Source organism: Megascapheus bottae, chromosome 2 (genome assembly GCF_031878675.1).
Source record: "Megascapheus bottae isolate mThoBot1 chromosome 2, mThoBot2.hap1, whole genome shotgun sequence".
In the NCBI taxonomy this organism is placed as follows: domain Eukaryota; kingdom Metazoa; phylum Chordata; class Mammalia; order Rodentia; family Geomyidae; genus Megascapheus; species Megascapheus bottae.
This window is the reverse complement of record NC_143510.1, coordinates 62,182,953-62,197,200: the sequence shown is the minus strand read 5'-3', so window position 1 is coordinate 62,197,200 and position 14,248 is coordinate 62,182,953. Positions and strand designations below refer to the sequence as shown.

The following is a 14,248-nucleotide window of genomic DNA, read 5'->3' as shown; positions in this document are numbered from 1 at the left end:
AGGCTATTCATCCCTTTCCAGTTTTGCATATCTGGCACTGAGTAGGTTATCAGTAAATGTTGATGGCAATGATTTATAATTGATAGAAGACAACATTAGGACTGACATTAGAAAGACCAGGCCATTATCACCATAACAGGAGCAGATTTAACTTGCATCTAGGCTAGACTTTTACTTGTTTCTTACCACTAGAGGGCAGAAAATGCTTTGCAAAAGGAAAACAGGTACCTGGAATGGGTGCTAGCTATTAAACTACCCGGGAATGATTTCATCCCAGAAGATGGAAGACATACCAGAGTCCAACATCTTTAGAAAAGCTATTTCATACTCTACCTTTTCCCACCAACACCTTTGTTTTATTGGTGATTTTGCTTCAAGTTGATCCATTTGAACTGTTAAAAACGTGTTGTTCTCTTTCCTCTAGGGATATTACTGACATAATCACATAAAAATATCTTCACTTAAAATAGCAACCCCATAAAGATGCAATAGCTGCATGCTTGTTTTTAAGAGACATCCAAAGACCTCTCTGAATTTTCACCTTGCTTAGCGTTCTGAGAGAAGCACACAGATTCTAGTGGCTGAAGTGAAAGCCTCACACTTCGTTGATCTCCATAATCAGATTAATTCTCCTTAGTCTTTGATGTTCTATTTTTTTATGCTCTTTCCCCCCCCCCCCACCAATAAATAACTTCAACTTTTCTTTTGCTAGTCCTGGAGCTAAACTCAGGGCTTGAGCACTGACCTTGGACTTTCTCAAGGCCGGAGCTCTACCACTTGAGCCACAGTACCACTTGCAGCTTTTTCCATGTATGTGGTACAAAAGAATCAAACCCAGGTCTTAACGCATGCTAGGCAAGCACTCTACCACTAGGCCAAACTCCCGGCCCTCATTTGAACTTTTGAATGTGTGCTCCTGTCTTTTAATCCCTCCTTTTTTTTTAAACCACAGTTCCTTCTAGTGTGAGTGGAGTGACGGTGAACAATTCTGGTCGAAATGACTACCTCAGCGTTTCCTGGCTGCCGGCCCCAGGAGATGTGGATAATTATGTGGTAACACTATCCCATGAGAGCACAGTGGTTCAGTCCCTCATCATTGCCAAATCTGTCAGTGAATGCTCCTTCAGCTCCCTCACCCCAGGCCGCCTCTACAATGTGACCATAGCTACCAGGAGTGGCAAATATGAAAATCATTCCTTCAGCCAAGAGAGAACAGGTAAGAATATGGGAAACTCGGGGCTTCCTAAGAACCAACCAGCTGGGGCTTAGGACACTCCAGGGAGACAGGAAGAAAGGAAGCTGAGATGACAAAAATGTTATGGTGTCTTTGGGGCTCAAGAATCTCCTGCTGTTAACCCATACAGGAAGGTTTTTTGTCACTAGAATTCATATGATAATCAAGTAATGCAACAAGCATTTCTGACTAGGAAGTATTTTTGGTCCTTGGAACCTAGCTTTGCATGTATTAAGTAGCCAACCTTTCAAAATTTCTTAGTTGATATAGTCATTATGAATCCCACTTTGCAGATTGGGAAACCAAGTTCAGGAAGATTAAGATATTTACCCAACTATTTCCCTTGTTAAACAACCAGCAGGTTTAATATCCTGGAGGTGAACTTAGTTCTAATTCATTGCAGAGCCTACAAAACTCTCTGTCTCTTTTTCACTCTATTCCTCTGTGTGTGTGTGTGTGTGTGTGTGTGTGTGTGTGTGTGTGTGTGTGTGTCTGTCTCATTCTCTCTATTCTAAAATCCTTCCTGAAAAATAATGTTGGTCAAGACATTTTCACAGAAGGTGATCCATGTGCGTACCTATGTAATTCTAAGACTAGAAAGCAAAAATTTTAGTGAATGAATATCAGACCCTTGATGTGCCAGAAAAACACTAAATGTAGACAGCTAGCATTTATGCTTTCTAGGGCATATGGCTGAGATTGCTGCTAAGGTTGACATGGATAGTTTGTCATGTCTTTCCTACTGAGTTCTGGATTGATTTTTGCATATGAGAACGTTTCTTTTTCCATGAAGATCTGAGCCAATTGGCACCATCCTACCACCTAGCACAAAGTGCGAGGTCTAGTAGACAAACAGCAAATGTGTGCTAACTGGATAATCAGAAATCACCTGAATGAGGTTTCCCTCTGGTGGCCCATGGGTGGACTCAGAACTATAAAATTAGCCATGGAGTTGTAAGGAATGGGAAAGCATGTACATTTCTTCAGAGAGACAGAGGCATAGAAACAGACCAGGGCTTTCAAATTTTGTAGTTTCTGTGATTTCCCCCCACCCCCCCCCAAAAAGTTAAGAATTACTGCTTTACGTCGATACAGAATGCTTGGATTGAATTAACCCTTGAAATGAGCTATTATTCCTATCTTCTCACTTGGAGACAAATTCCCAGAAAGTATGGCTTCTCCAAGGTCAAGTGTTGACTATTTTCAGGGCCATACTTGAGAGCCTTGTCAGGGTTACAGAGAGATTATCCCTCCATTTTATCATCTACATCCTAATCATGCTGATAGTCACAATCAGGACTTCCATGTGACTTTTACTGGCATGAACTTGGAGTTGATACCTCAACTCTAATTAGTTTTAGATATTTAGAGGGAAGAAAAACACAACATCTCCTGTTATGATGAGCAATGTTCTTATGTGAATATAATTAATAAATTAACAAAAGGTGTTAATGAAACTTATAAACATTGTGGAAAATGTAACTTAGATGGCCCAAACTAAAACTGCTATTTTATTGTTGCTTGTGGGGGAAAACTAGGTCCATAGAGCTGTTTGCTTGTGGAGAAGAGCCTCAGGTGTACAAAACTGCAGTCATCATTCAAAAAATGTCCTTGGGTCAGAAATAATGCAGTGATTATCACTTTCATTGTATAGACATCTACTTTGTAGATAGGTAGGTAGATAGATACATAGATAGATAGATAGATGGATGTGCATAAAAATGCTTAGATCTAGGATTTATACAATAATGTCTATCACCTCTGATATCTATCCCAAGGTCTTGACTCATGTTCATCTCTCCTTTGCTTTCATCCTACATCGTTTTGTTGCATCCATGTCTAGTCTTAAAACTATAATTAAAAAGTTTTTTTAGTTGTCTTTTAAATGTAGTATGTCATCTTCGGGGAAACAGATTTTTCTTTTGTCATATTGATGAAATTAATTCATTTTGTGATTGATATGAAGGGCAAGAAATCCATATTTTTTGTGTGTTTTGAATCAACAGGAAGAAAATTATTGGCTATTATATAACATTTCCCTCTTCATCCTCATTTGATTTTACAAGGCTATAAAGTTTTGCTGGTCAAAGGAATGGAAAATGTTATTTCACTATGATCTTCATAGTATTTCCTTGAGGTTAATGATGTGGGTCACTTCTGTATATCTTAATTAAACAGATGGTGTTTTTCTTCTTCCAACTTTCTTTTGGGTTATTTCTTTGTTAATCACATCTAGAGTCTCTAAGATTGGTTGCAATTATTACTATCTTCACCATGTTCATACTAAACATATTTAGTTCCTGCGTTTAACATTCTCTGTCTTACACATAACATTTTGTGCAGGCAAGTGGCAGGATTACAGTGTGTTCATCAGGATCACTTAATGGACATCTATTTAACCACTCTGATTAATTGAACAATTTTTTCTCTTCAGAGCCTTATGGTCTGGAGGCTGAAGGGAGGTTGGTTTGTTGGTTTGTTTTTAATGTACAGAGAATATCTAGTTGTTTTTTCTTTACTCCCCTCGTTTGCCATCTATGATCAGTTGTTCTCTCAGAATCCCTGTGTTGGCAGCTGTTCTCCATTCTCTTTTACAGTGCCTGACAAAGTCCAAGGAGTCAGTGTCAGCAACTCAGCCAGGAGTGACTCTCTGAAGGTGTCCTGGGTACATGCTGCCGGCGACTTTGATTATTATGAAGTCACCATTAAGAACAAACACAACTTCATTCAAACCAAGAGCATTCCCAAGTCAGAAAACGAGTGTGTATTTGATCAGCTAGTCCCTGGACGGTTGTACAGTGTCACTGTTAGTACAAAAAGTGGGCAATATGAAGCCAGCGAACAAGGGAATGGGAGAACAAGTAAGTGTGAAAAGATTGTAAAACTCTGGTGATGCCTGGACTGAGTTTTCTGTATTTCCTGATACATCCATTGCATTCCCATTAAGTGTCACTTGTATCTAACATCATTCAGAGAAACTATGGTTTACAATGACAGATTATTTATTGGTAGATAAAAGTGAGTATAGTAAGAGAGTAAAAAGTCCCAGTGTTGCATTTTTCTTCCATCTCTTCTTGCATTACATGCATTGAAATTCTACACTTCCCACTTTATCTTACAACTGAGATCATCATTCATTTTAGAATTATAGCACATAAAATATATGTGAGAGGGAAAATCACAACTTTAATAAGTGCTTCCAATTTTTTTGTTGTTGTTTGTGCATGAAGTAGCTCAAGTGATTTATTTGGGGAAAAAGAGAGGTTTGCCAGTACCTTGCATGGGATTTCATAAATGATTGCATAAGTAAATTTGATTGCGTTCTTTCCTGAAGTGTCTTCTCCCTTTTCTCCCTAGTCCCAGAACCTGTAAAGGATCTAACCCTGCAGAACAGAAGCACTGAAGAACTACACGTGACCTGGTCTCCAGCAGATGGGGACGTGGACCAGTATGAGATCCAGCTCCTTTTCAATGACATGAAAGTATTTCCTCCTTTTCACCTGGTAAATACTGCAACAGAGTTTCGGTTTACCTCCCTAACACCAGGGCGCCAGTATACCATTCTTGTCTTGACCATCAGTGGAGATGTACAACAGTCAGCCTTCATTGAAGGCTTAACAGGTAATTTGCATCATTGTGCTTGAAACTCAGTATAAACAGGGATGTATTTAGCATAGAAGGTAGCCCAAGATTTGAAGGAGTAAGAGATAGCAAGAAGGAGAGAGTTATCTTGATACAAGTAATGATGCTGTTCAAGCAAGATTAACAATAATGAAGTACTTTGTAAGGGAGAAATAACATTGAGTTGAATCTTACATTTTAATTTAAAAAACTTTTGTGAGTGTGTCCCTTCTTTGGAGATTTTTAAACAATGTTGCTATAATGGTTCATATTTATTGAGTTTACCATGAGCAAGATTCACAGAAAAACATTTTATTTTTACATTTTGTTCAATATTAACAATTGTATGGGATGGTTATAAGCCTCATTATTATCATTTTCACTGTGAAGAAACAAAATTTCATAATTTGTTTATCATCATATAGATAAGAAATAAGAAGGGGATGGAAGCATTCTAACTATCCCCTTGATGCCATTCTTTTATTTCTACTCATTTGCCATAATATCTCTCTCTCTCTCTCTCTCTCTCTCTCTCTCTCTCTCTCTCTCTCTCTCTCTCTCTCTCTCTCTCTCTCATTTCCTTCATCATCTGCAGTTCAAAAATAAATAAAAGCACCAGTGGCTCACATCCTAGCTACTCAGCAGGCTAAGATCGGAGGATTACAATTCAAGGCCAGCACAGACAGAAAAGAAAGGACCCGTGAGATTCTGATCTCCAGTTAACTACTCTAAAACCAGAAGTGGCACTGTGGCTCAACTGGTAGAGTGCTAGCTTTGAGCACCCAGGCCTGAGTTTAAAGAAAAAGAAAAGAAAAGAAAAAGTAATGGAAAATTGACACCTTTCTTCATGTACACTCTTTCAGTAGATGGCAAAACATAAAAGCATGACATTTTTCTTTGTGCTAGTACTGGGGTTTAATTCAGAGCTGCCAGCTGTTGCTTAGTTTTTACTTAAGCTCTACCACTTGACCTTACCTTCTTACTGGTTAATAAGAGGTTTGGGTTTGTCTACCAGGATGGCTTCAAATCCCTGTCCTCAGATCTCAGCCTCTTGAGTAGCTAGCATTATAGTCATGAGCCACCACTACCTGCTACATGCTAATTTTTGTCATTTTTTGACAGTATTTGGAATCAAATGACCCCTCAATACTGAATGGCAACTTTGTGTTTCCAGTTTTTTTTTCCTCCCTATAGGTTTTTCTTCTCTAAGTTGATTGCTTTTCATCTTGTCTTCTTTTTCTTTCCTTTCTTTTTTTTTTTTTCAGTTCCTAGTGCTGTCAAAAACATTCACATTTCTCCCAATGGAGCAACAGATAGCTTGACAGTGACCTGGACCCCTGGTGGTGGAGATGTAGACTCATACGTGGTGTCAGCATTCAGACAGAATCAGAAGATTGAGTCCCACACTGTCCCCAAGCACATCTCTGAACACACGTTCCACAGACTGGAGGCCGGAGAACAGTACCTGATTACAATTACCTCACTCAGCGGGTCCCTGAAGAACCAGGTAGATGCAGTTGGGAGGACAGGTGAGCACTCACCCTAAGAAGGGCCCCACTGAACAATGTGCCCCAGTTCTTCACAACAGGATGGTGAATGAGCCTAGCCAGTCACAAATCAAACTCGAAATTCCTTGTGTATGTAAACTTTGCTGTGAGTTCAAGAGCCTATCTTCTTTTTCATTTGCATTTTCTGCTTTTCGTCGAGATTTGTCTTAACAAATGGAAGACAATTGTAAATGGCAAATCTTTTGGATACTTTTTTGGACTTATTGAAATCCTAATAACAAGACTTAATAATATAGAAGTGTTTTTTCTAATTCTCACCTTTTCCTCAAAGTTTATAAGAAAAAAATGCATTGGTATCATTTACTTTACCTGTGATAACTAAAGATTAAGTGTCAAGTGGACAAATTTAGTGTCTGTGTGTTTAATATCACTTGTATGTTATTGCAAAAACAAAAATAAATGACTGCAATAGCCAGAAATGTAAAATGACACCAAGTCACACTATCAATTAGAAGATATGATTTCCATCTTGCATATGAGAAACATTAAGACTCAGAAAACTCACAGTGCATTTACAAGCATAAATGAAATGAGATCTACAACCATACTCAAGTTTTGGTTCACAGGGCAGGAGGGGCACTGAACCTCATGCTCTGACCACTGTGATGTGATATTCTCATACATTCTCATGCCCATTTAATTGTAGAGTTAAGGACTTCTAGGTCTCGATTTCACTTGCATAGATGTACTATAAATGTCTTGCCCAAATGTTCAAGCACCAAAAATTAGAATTCAGTAGCAAAATACAGTCATTGATCTCAAGAACATTATAATCTAACAATTAAATTAAAAAATAAGTAAACCTGGGGGTGGGGGGGAGAGAAATGGGGACCAAGACATGTGAAAAGGTGTGAATGTATGTGAATTATTGCACCTTCTATCTGGCAAATATCATATAACTCTTCTATTAATTACAATAAAAAATGAAAAAAATAAGTAAACCATAACTATACAAAGTAGCAAATGAAAAATAAACATAATTGTAGGTTGCTATAGGAGGAAAAGGAAGAGCTGGGCATGCTTCATAGAGGTAGACTAAGAAGTCTTCCAGGTTTTAGATATATATCAATTTTATAACTTTATGTAAGTTACATCTAAGTTAATTTTATAATTATAAATATGAATATATACATATTATATTATGTTATGTATAAACATATATATTTAAAGTTAATTTGGTCCCAGCAGGAAAAGCAAAGTCCTAGAGAGGAGAGAAAGCCTAGCAGAGTTAAGAATCCTGTGCTGCTTAATATGCTAGAATAAAGAATGTGAGCCATTGGGACAAGCAAGTAAATGAAGCAAAACATGAAGAGCCTTGTATACCAGGCTGAGATGTTGTAGAATTACAGAGAACTACTTACATGCCCTTGACAGGGGAGTGCTGTTAGAAGATGCTGGGTTTGGTGTGAAGTTTGAAGCAGTGGAAATGTGGCAAGAGTCCTGGTCAAGAGGCTGTTGCAGTAAAGTAGATCAGAGATACTCTTAACTTAAGAGACAGGGAGGTAGACTAATTCAAAGAATACAGGATTTCAGACACAGACATTTTATGTTTGTGTTCGATTATCTACAGAAAAAAATGGCAACCTATTTGTGACTTGGATCAAGAGATAGAAACAATAAGAAAAATAGAAAACAATAAGAAAGCTGAAGGAGGAGTTAGAATGGCCAGGATCAGGAAAACGAATAATAACAGATGCTGGAGGGGATGTGGCCAGGAGGGATCACTACTACACTGTTGGTGGGAGTGCAAACTCATTCAACCACTATGGAAAGCAGTGTGGCAGTGCCTCAAAAGGTTAAACATAGAACTCCCCTATGACCCAGCAATTCCACTACTTGGCATTTACCCAACCATCCAGAAACAAGGGCATATTAAATCCACTAGCACAACAATGTTCATTGCAGCATTATTCACCATAGCAAAGATATGGAACCAACCTAGATGTCCCTCAGTTGATGAGTGGATCAACAAGTTGTGCTATTTGTACACAATGGAATTCTATGCTGCTGTCAGAAAGAATGACATCGCCCCACTTGTTAGGATATGGAAAGACTTAGAAAAAATCATATTAAGTGAAGTAAGCCAGACTCAAAGGAACTTAGGCTCAATGGTTTCCCTCATGTGTTATAATCAGTAGAAACCTTGGGCTCTACTAGAAGAGATCTGCAATAGAGCAAAATCTTGATACATAAGGCCATATAGTATGAAGCTAATTGAAAGGACCTCCAGGATATTGAAACAAAAGCCATATAACGAATGATTATTGTCCTTAATGTACTATGTTGTCTCTCATCTCTTTTGCTGTCCCTTGGTTATCTCATATTGTTACAGTATCTCACTTTGTTATCTGATATATTGAATTTATTTGTTTTTTGTTTTTTTATTGTAATTAGTAAAAGGGTTACATGATATTTGCCAGATAGAAGGTGCATTAATTCACATACATTGATACCCTTTCACATGTCTTGGTACCCATTATCCTCCCCCCCCACCCATCTTGGCTTTCCCCCCTTCCCTATCAAATTTCAAATGACCAAATACAAATAAATTTAATATATCAGATAACAAAGTGAGATACTGTAACAATATGAGATACCCAAGGGACAGCAAAGGAGATGAGAGACAACATAGTACATTAAGGACAGCAATCATTTGTTATATGGCTTTTGTTTCAATATCCTGGATATATTGAATTTATTTGTATTTGGTTGTTTGAAATTTGATAGGGAAGGGGGGAAAACCAAGATGGGTTGGGGGGGGCGGGGGAGGGTAATGGGTACCAAGACATGTGAAAGGGTATCAATGTATGTGAATTAATGCACCTTCTATCTGTCAAATATCATGTAACCCTTTTATTAATTACAATAAAAAATTAAAAAAAAGAAAAGAAAGCTGAAGGAGGGAGCTGAGCATGGTAACACATCCATGATATCTCAGCATTCTATATTCATAGGAAGTCTAATACCAGCCTGGATTATATAGGCAAGACTATGTCTGGAAACAAAAAGAAAAGAAGCTGGGGATAAGAGAGTGCTAGTTGGGGTTCTTAAGTGTTGAGTCTCTAGTGAAACACTCAGGGAGAGACATTATTTGCAGATGGAGAGATTGGACAGTAAGTTTACATTTAGGAGTCATGATTATGCAGGATTATATGAAACCTCCTATGGAGACTATATAGAATGAAAAAGAAATCTAGAATGGAAAATATTATTAGCTAATCACATTATTTTGCCTTTTACATCAGAGTTATAGAGAAAATATTTTTGCATGGTACTGCTTAAGTCAAGGCTGGAAGCTTTGACTTAAATTAGTGTTGGGAATAAGGTCTACACATGATATATAATTCAGTCATCCAAGCTGTTCACTGCATTTAAGTTTGGTTAGCATTCTTGCACCTTTTAGCTACACAGATGCGTTGTTGATTCAAGACTTAAGTGTTACATCAACGGTACCTGAAGTGATATAAACTGAACTTTCTCCTTTCTTTTTGTTTCTCTGTAGTCCCAGCCTCTGTTCAGGGAGTAATTACAGACAATGCATATAGCAGTCACTCCTTAATAGTAAGTTGGCAAAAATCCATTGGTATGGCAGAAAGATATGACATCCTGCTTTTAAATGAAAATGGGATCCTTCTGAGTAATACCTCAGAACCAGCCGCTGTGAAGCAGCACAAGTTTGAAGATCTAACACCAGGCAAGAAATACAAGATACAAATCCTAACTGTCAGTGGAGGCCTCTTTAGCAAGGAAGCCCAAGCTGAAGGTCGAACAGGTAACTAGCACCACACAGTCTTTTCTACTGGCTATCTCATTGTCGACTAGTATATAATAATGTTTCTTGACATAGTAGCAAGATTGATACTGCTTCCATATCTTCTGTATTCGTTGTGCAGCCTATCATAAACCAATTTAGATTTTCCTTTACAACTGGCTCTGTTTCTTTTTTTATGCAACTGTCACTTTGCAATGCCAAACTTAGTTTCTAAACAACACACATTTATTATTGTATAGTTTTGAAGTTAGAACTCAAAAATGGGACTGAAATAAAGATGTCAGATATTAACAGGGACATATATTTATTGCTCCTTTAGATTCTAGAGGGCTGCCATATTCCTTGGCTCATGGCCCCTTCCAGCAATGGTATTTCTTCAGCCACTATATCTGTTGACATATCTCCTTCTCTACTTTCTCATCTCACTATTCCATCATTTTTGGACTGTGTCAGAACTGAAATTGGGCACAGGTAACACAGTTGCCTGCCACTGCCTCATCTGTCAGCAGTGAGTGGGAGCAGTTCTGGACTTGAATCTATAACTCTTATTCCCTGCTGTTGTGTAGCACTGCTGTCACCTCCTCCTCTGAGCCTGCATCACCTATCAGAAAAAAAAAAAATACTAGTACCAGTTCTTCTGGAACTTCCAAATACTGTATCTGAAATGGGGAGAATTCTTCCAAACTCATTCTACAAAACCAGTATTACTTTGATACCAAATCCAGACAAAAATATATAAAAGGGGAAGGGGGAGACTGTAGACCATTATTTCTAATGAGCATACATGCAAATATTCTCAACAAAATACTAGCAAATTTAATTCAACAGTGTGTCAACAAGACCCTTCATCATGACCAAGTGAGATTTACCTCAAAGTAGCAAAGATGGTTCAATGTATATAAATGGATAAATAAACTATGTTGTCCATCAACAAGACTATGACAACAAATCATATAATTATCTCAATAGATTCAGAGAAAGAATTTAATACAACTCAATATCTCTTCATGACTTTATTCTAGAAATAACAAGCAAATTTATCAAAGTTGTAGGGTTTAAAATCCAACATGTAAAACCAATAACAAGTAGGGCATTGGTGACTCACCTTTATAATCCTAGCTGCTTAGGAGGATGAGATATAGAGGGTCTTAGTTTAAGACCAGCCTAGGCAGAAGAGTTTGCTAGACTCCATTTCAAAAATAACCAGCAGCGGGGCTGGGAGTTTGGCCTAGTGGTAGAGTGCTTGCCGAGCATGCACAAAAACCTGGGTTTGATTCCATAGTTTTTCTATGCCAGAAGTGGTGCTAAAGCTCAAGTGGAAGAGCTCTAGCCTTGAGAAAGTCCAAGGACAGTGCTCAGGCCCTGAGCTCAAGCCCAGGACTGGAAAAAAAAAATAACCAGCAAGAAGGAAGGCTTGGGGCATGCTCAAGTAGTAGAGCCATGAGACCCTGAATTCAAACCCCAGTACTAAAAAAGTAAATGAATAAAAAGGCATTTTTAAAAATGCTGAAAAAGAAGTCATGAATCAAAGACACTCACAATAATTACAAAGAAAAAATACCTAAAAATAATTTACCACTAGTTATCTTACAACTTTCAGGGGATCGGTAACAACTCCACCAGCACGGTAGACACAGGTGGTTTCTAACACACTTGGCCACATCGCCAGAGGACAACACTGAAAGCCAAACAGATTTTAAAATCCTCGTGTAAACCTTTTCTTCATTACCAGATTATTAACTTAATTTAACATGGGGTTAATTTGACTCCTGTGGGTGCCTTTTATTCCTTTCTCTTGCCTAACGGTTCTGGCTAAGATTTTCAGAGTGGAAAGAAGAGATATCTTGGTCTTGTTCCAGGTCTTACTAGAAAATTTTTATCTTCTCTACACTCAATAAAAAATTGGCTAAAGATTTCATATACACATCCTTTATTGTGTTGATATAGTGGCCGTCTATACCTAAATTATTCATAATTATTTTTTAGCACGAAGAGATATTGAATTGTATTAAATGCTTTCCCTATATTTATTTTAATTAATATTTTTAATTAATATCTATAATTTTCAAACTTTAGATTTCTTTGCTTTTGAGTCTCTACGACCCTATTTTGTTGACAAGAAGTAGGATTTGAGGTGGGTGTGATTAAGGAGAAACCATCATGAGTGCAGAGTCTGCCATTTGTTGAGGGAAGCACAATCAGAAGTATATTCAAACCCACAGCCATGGGGGATGCACAACTTTCAGCTGCTCTGTGTGTCCTCAAAGTCCTCCACATTATTCTTAGCAAATCCTCCTTTCTTTCATTGTAAATCCCCTGGGGAGCCAGGAAGCGTCCATGCAGACCTACACAGAACTCGCATCCCGTGTTCCTTATTCTCTAGCACAGTGTGGAATGGACATACCCATTTGGTCAGTATGACCCCGAGCCTAGATTAGGACTGGCCAGACATCAGGACATGCAGGTTCACTGCACAGGGCTGTCTCCAAGGTCCCTTGGGACAACCACAACCAGCAGTAAGCTGACAGCACTACTTGGGAGACTGCTGTTTGCCACCATGGGAAGCCAACATGCTTAGAAATAGACTATGGGTTTTAGATTGAGTGTATCCCCCTAGGTGTTACTTCTGGGCCATGTCAGGAGCACGGCAAAACTTGACCTCATGCTCCCATGTCTTGATTTTTCCAGTCCCAGCAGCTGTCACCAATCTGAGAATCACCGAAAACTCCACCCGACACCTGTCCTTCAGCTGGACCACCTCAGAGGGGGAGCTCAATTGGTACAACATTTTCCTGTACAACCCAGACCGCACGCTTCAGGAGAGAGCACAAGTTGACCCACCAGTTCAAAGCTTCACTTTCCAGAACTTGCTTCAAGGCCGAATGTACAAGATGGTGATTGTCACCCACAGCGGGGAGCTGTCTAACGAGGCTTTCATATTCAGCAGAACAGGTAAGACCAGACTGCTGCAGGAATGAACAGCAAGGAGGGCCGGGAGTTTGGCCTAGTGCTAGAGTGCTTGCCTAGCATGCACGAAGACCCGGGTGTGATTCCTCAGCACCACATACGTAGAGAAAAGCCAGAAATGGTGCTGAGGCTCAAGTGGTAGAGCTCTAGCCTTGAGAAAACCCAAGGACAGTGCTCAGGGTCTGAGTTCAAGCCCAGGACTGACAAAAAAAAAGGAATGAACAGCAAGGAAATGGTCACAACATATATTCAGCCTTCCTGGATCTGTCCTGAGTTATCTCTTCAATCCAATCTATATCATAGCTTTAGAGAAATTTGTGACCATCAGGACTTTTGACCCAAATCAGATCTTTGGTTAGCCATGAACATTTGTGTCGTTTTGCACTGGCTCCTGCTCTTTTCCTCCAACCATTGGCTAAGGTGTGGTGAAAGCTGAATCTGGCTCCTCTCCTGTGCACAGGCGATACAACCCATGGTAACTCCATTCTAGCTATTCCCTTACAGCTTCCTGTACAAGAAGTAAATGGAGTGAGGACAACCACAAATAGAACCAATAATAACTGTCCTAAATTTGAAACATAGAACTAGATAAAAATGAGAATCCTGAGTCCCAGGAAAATAAGAGTGAGACATCTTGCTAGACTGCAAATAGGCCACAAAATCTCTGCTTTTCCCACAAATTCAGTTCTATTCCTTTCTTGTTTTCTCACATGACATTAGTTTTTGAGTAATTTTATGATCCAGGCTCATAGTTTGACTGAATATGACCAAGGAACTAGACAGACAGTACCCCTGACCACAGAAAGTACTGAATCAAGGGAGAGAACAGGCCAAGGCATCAGTCTAAAGGGATGGGACACTGGGACACCTTAAATCCAATTAAATGAACAATATGTCATGAAAACAACTTAGCAGGAAAAGATAATATTGTAAACAAAGAGAAAGCATGTCAATTGAGACCTGAAAGTGAGGGGAGTTCTTTGCAGAAAATAACCTCCAGGGTTACTCAACAGATATTCCAGTTGTCTGCTGGAGAGAACGAAAGAGTTTGACAAACTCAGAGGACAAATAGAATTGCCTGGATCT

The 14,248-nt window shown here is 38.8% G+C and overlaps 1 protein-coding gene and 1 non-coding gene across 3 annotated transcripts in view; one reads left to right on the top strand and one right to left on the bottom strand.

Annotated features, from left to right (window-relative positions):
* Ptprb (protein tyrosine phosphatase receptor type B) overlaps positions 1–14,248 on the top strand; it is a 100,683-nt gene that overhangs the window by 49,412 nt on the left and 37,023 nt on the right. For both annotated transcript variants that reach the window (XM_090328248.1, XM_090328249.1), the window contains 6 exons: positions 953–1,216; positions 3,832–4,095; positions 4,592–4,855; positions 6,121–6,384; positions 9,926–10,195; positions 12,884–13,147. In XM_090328248.1, the coding sequence (XP_090184374.1) occupies positions 953–1,216; positions 3,832–4,095; positions 4,592–4,855; positions 6,121–6,384; positions 9,926–10,195; positions 12,884–13,147 (1,590 nt within the window). The remainder of the gene's footprint in view (positions 1–952; positions 1,217–3,831; positions 4,096–4,591; positions 4,856–6,120; positions 6,385–9,925; positions 10,196–12,883; positions 13,148–14,248) is intronic.
* Positions 12,673–12,808, bottom strand: LOC150067217 (small nucleolar RNA SNORA70). The gene has a single exon (XR_016534647.1). It is a non-coding gene; the product is annotated as a small nucleolar RNA SNORA70 (small nucleolar RNA).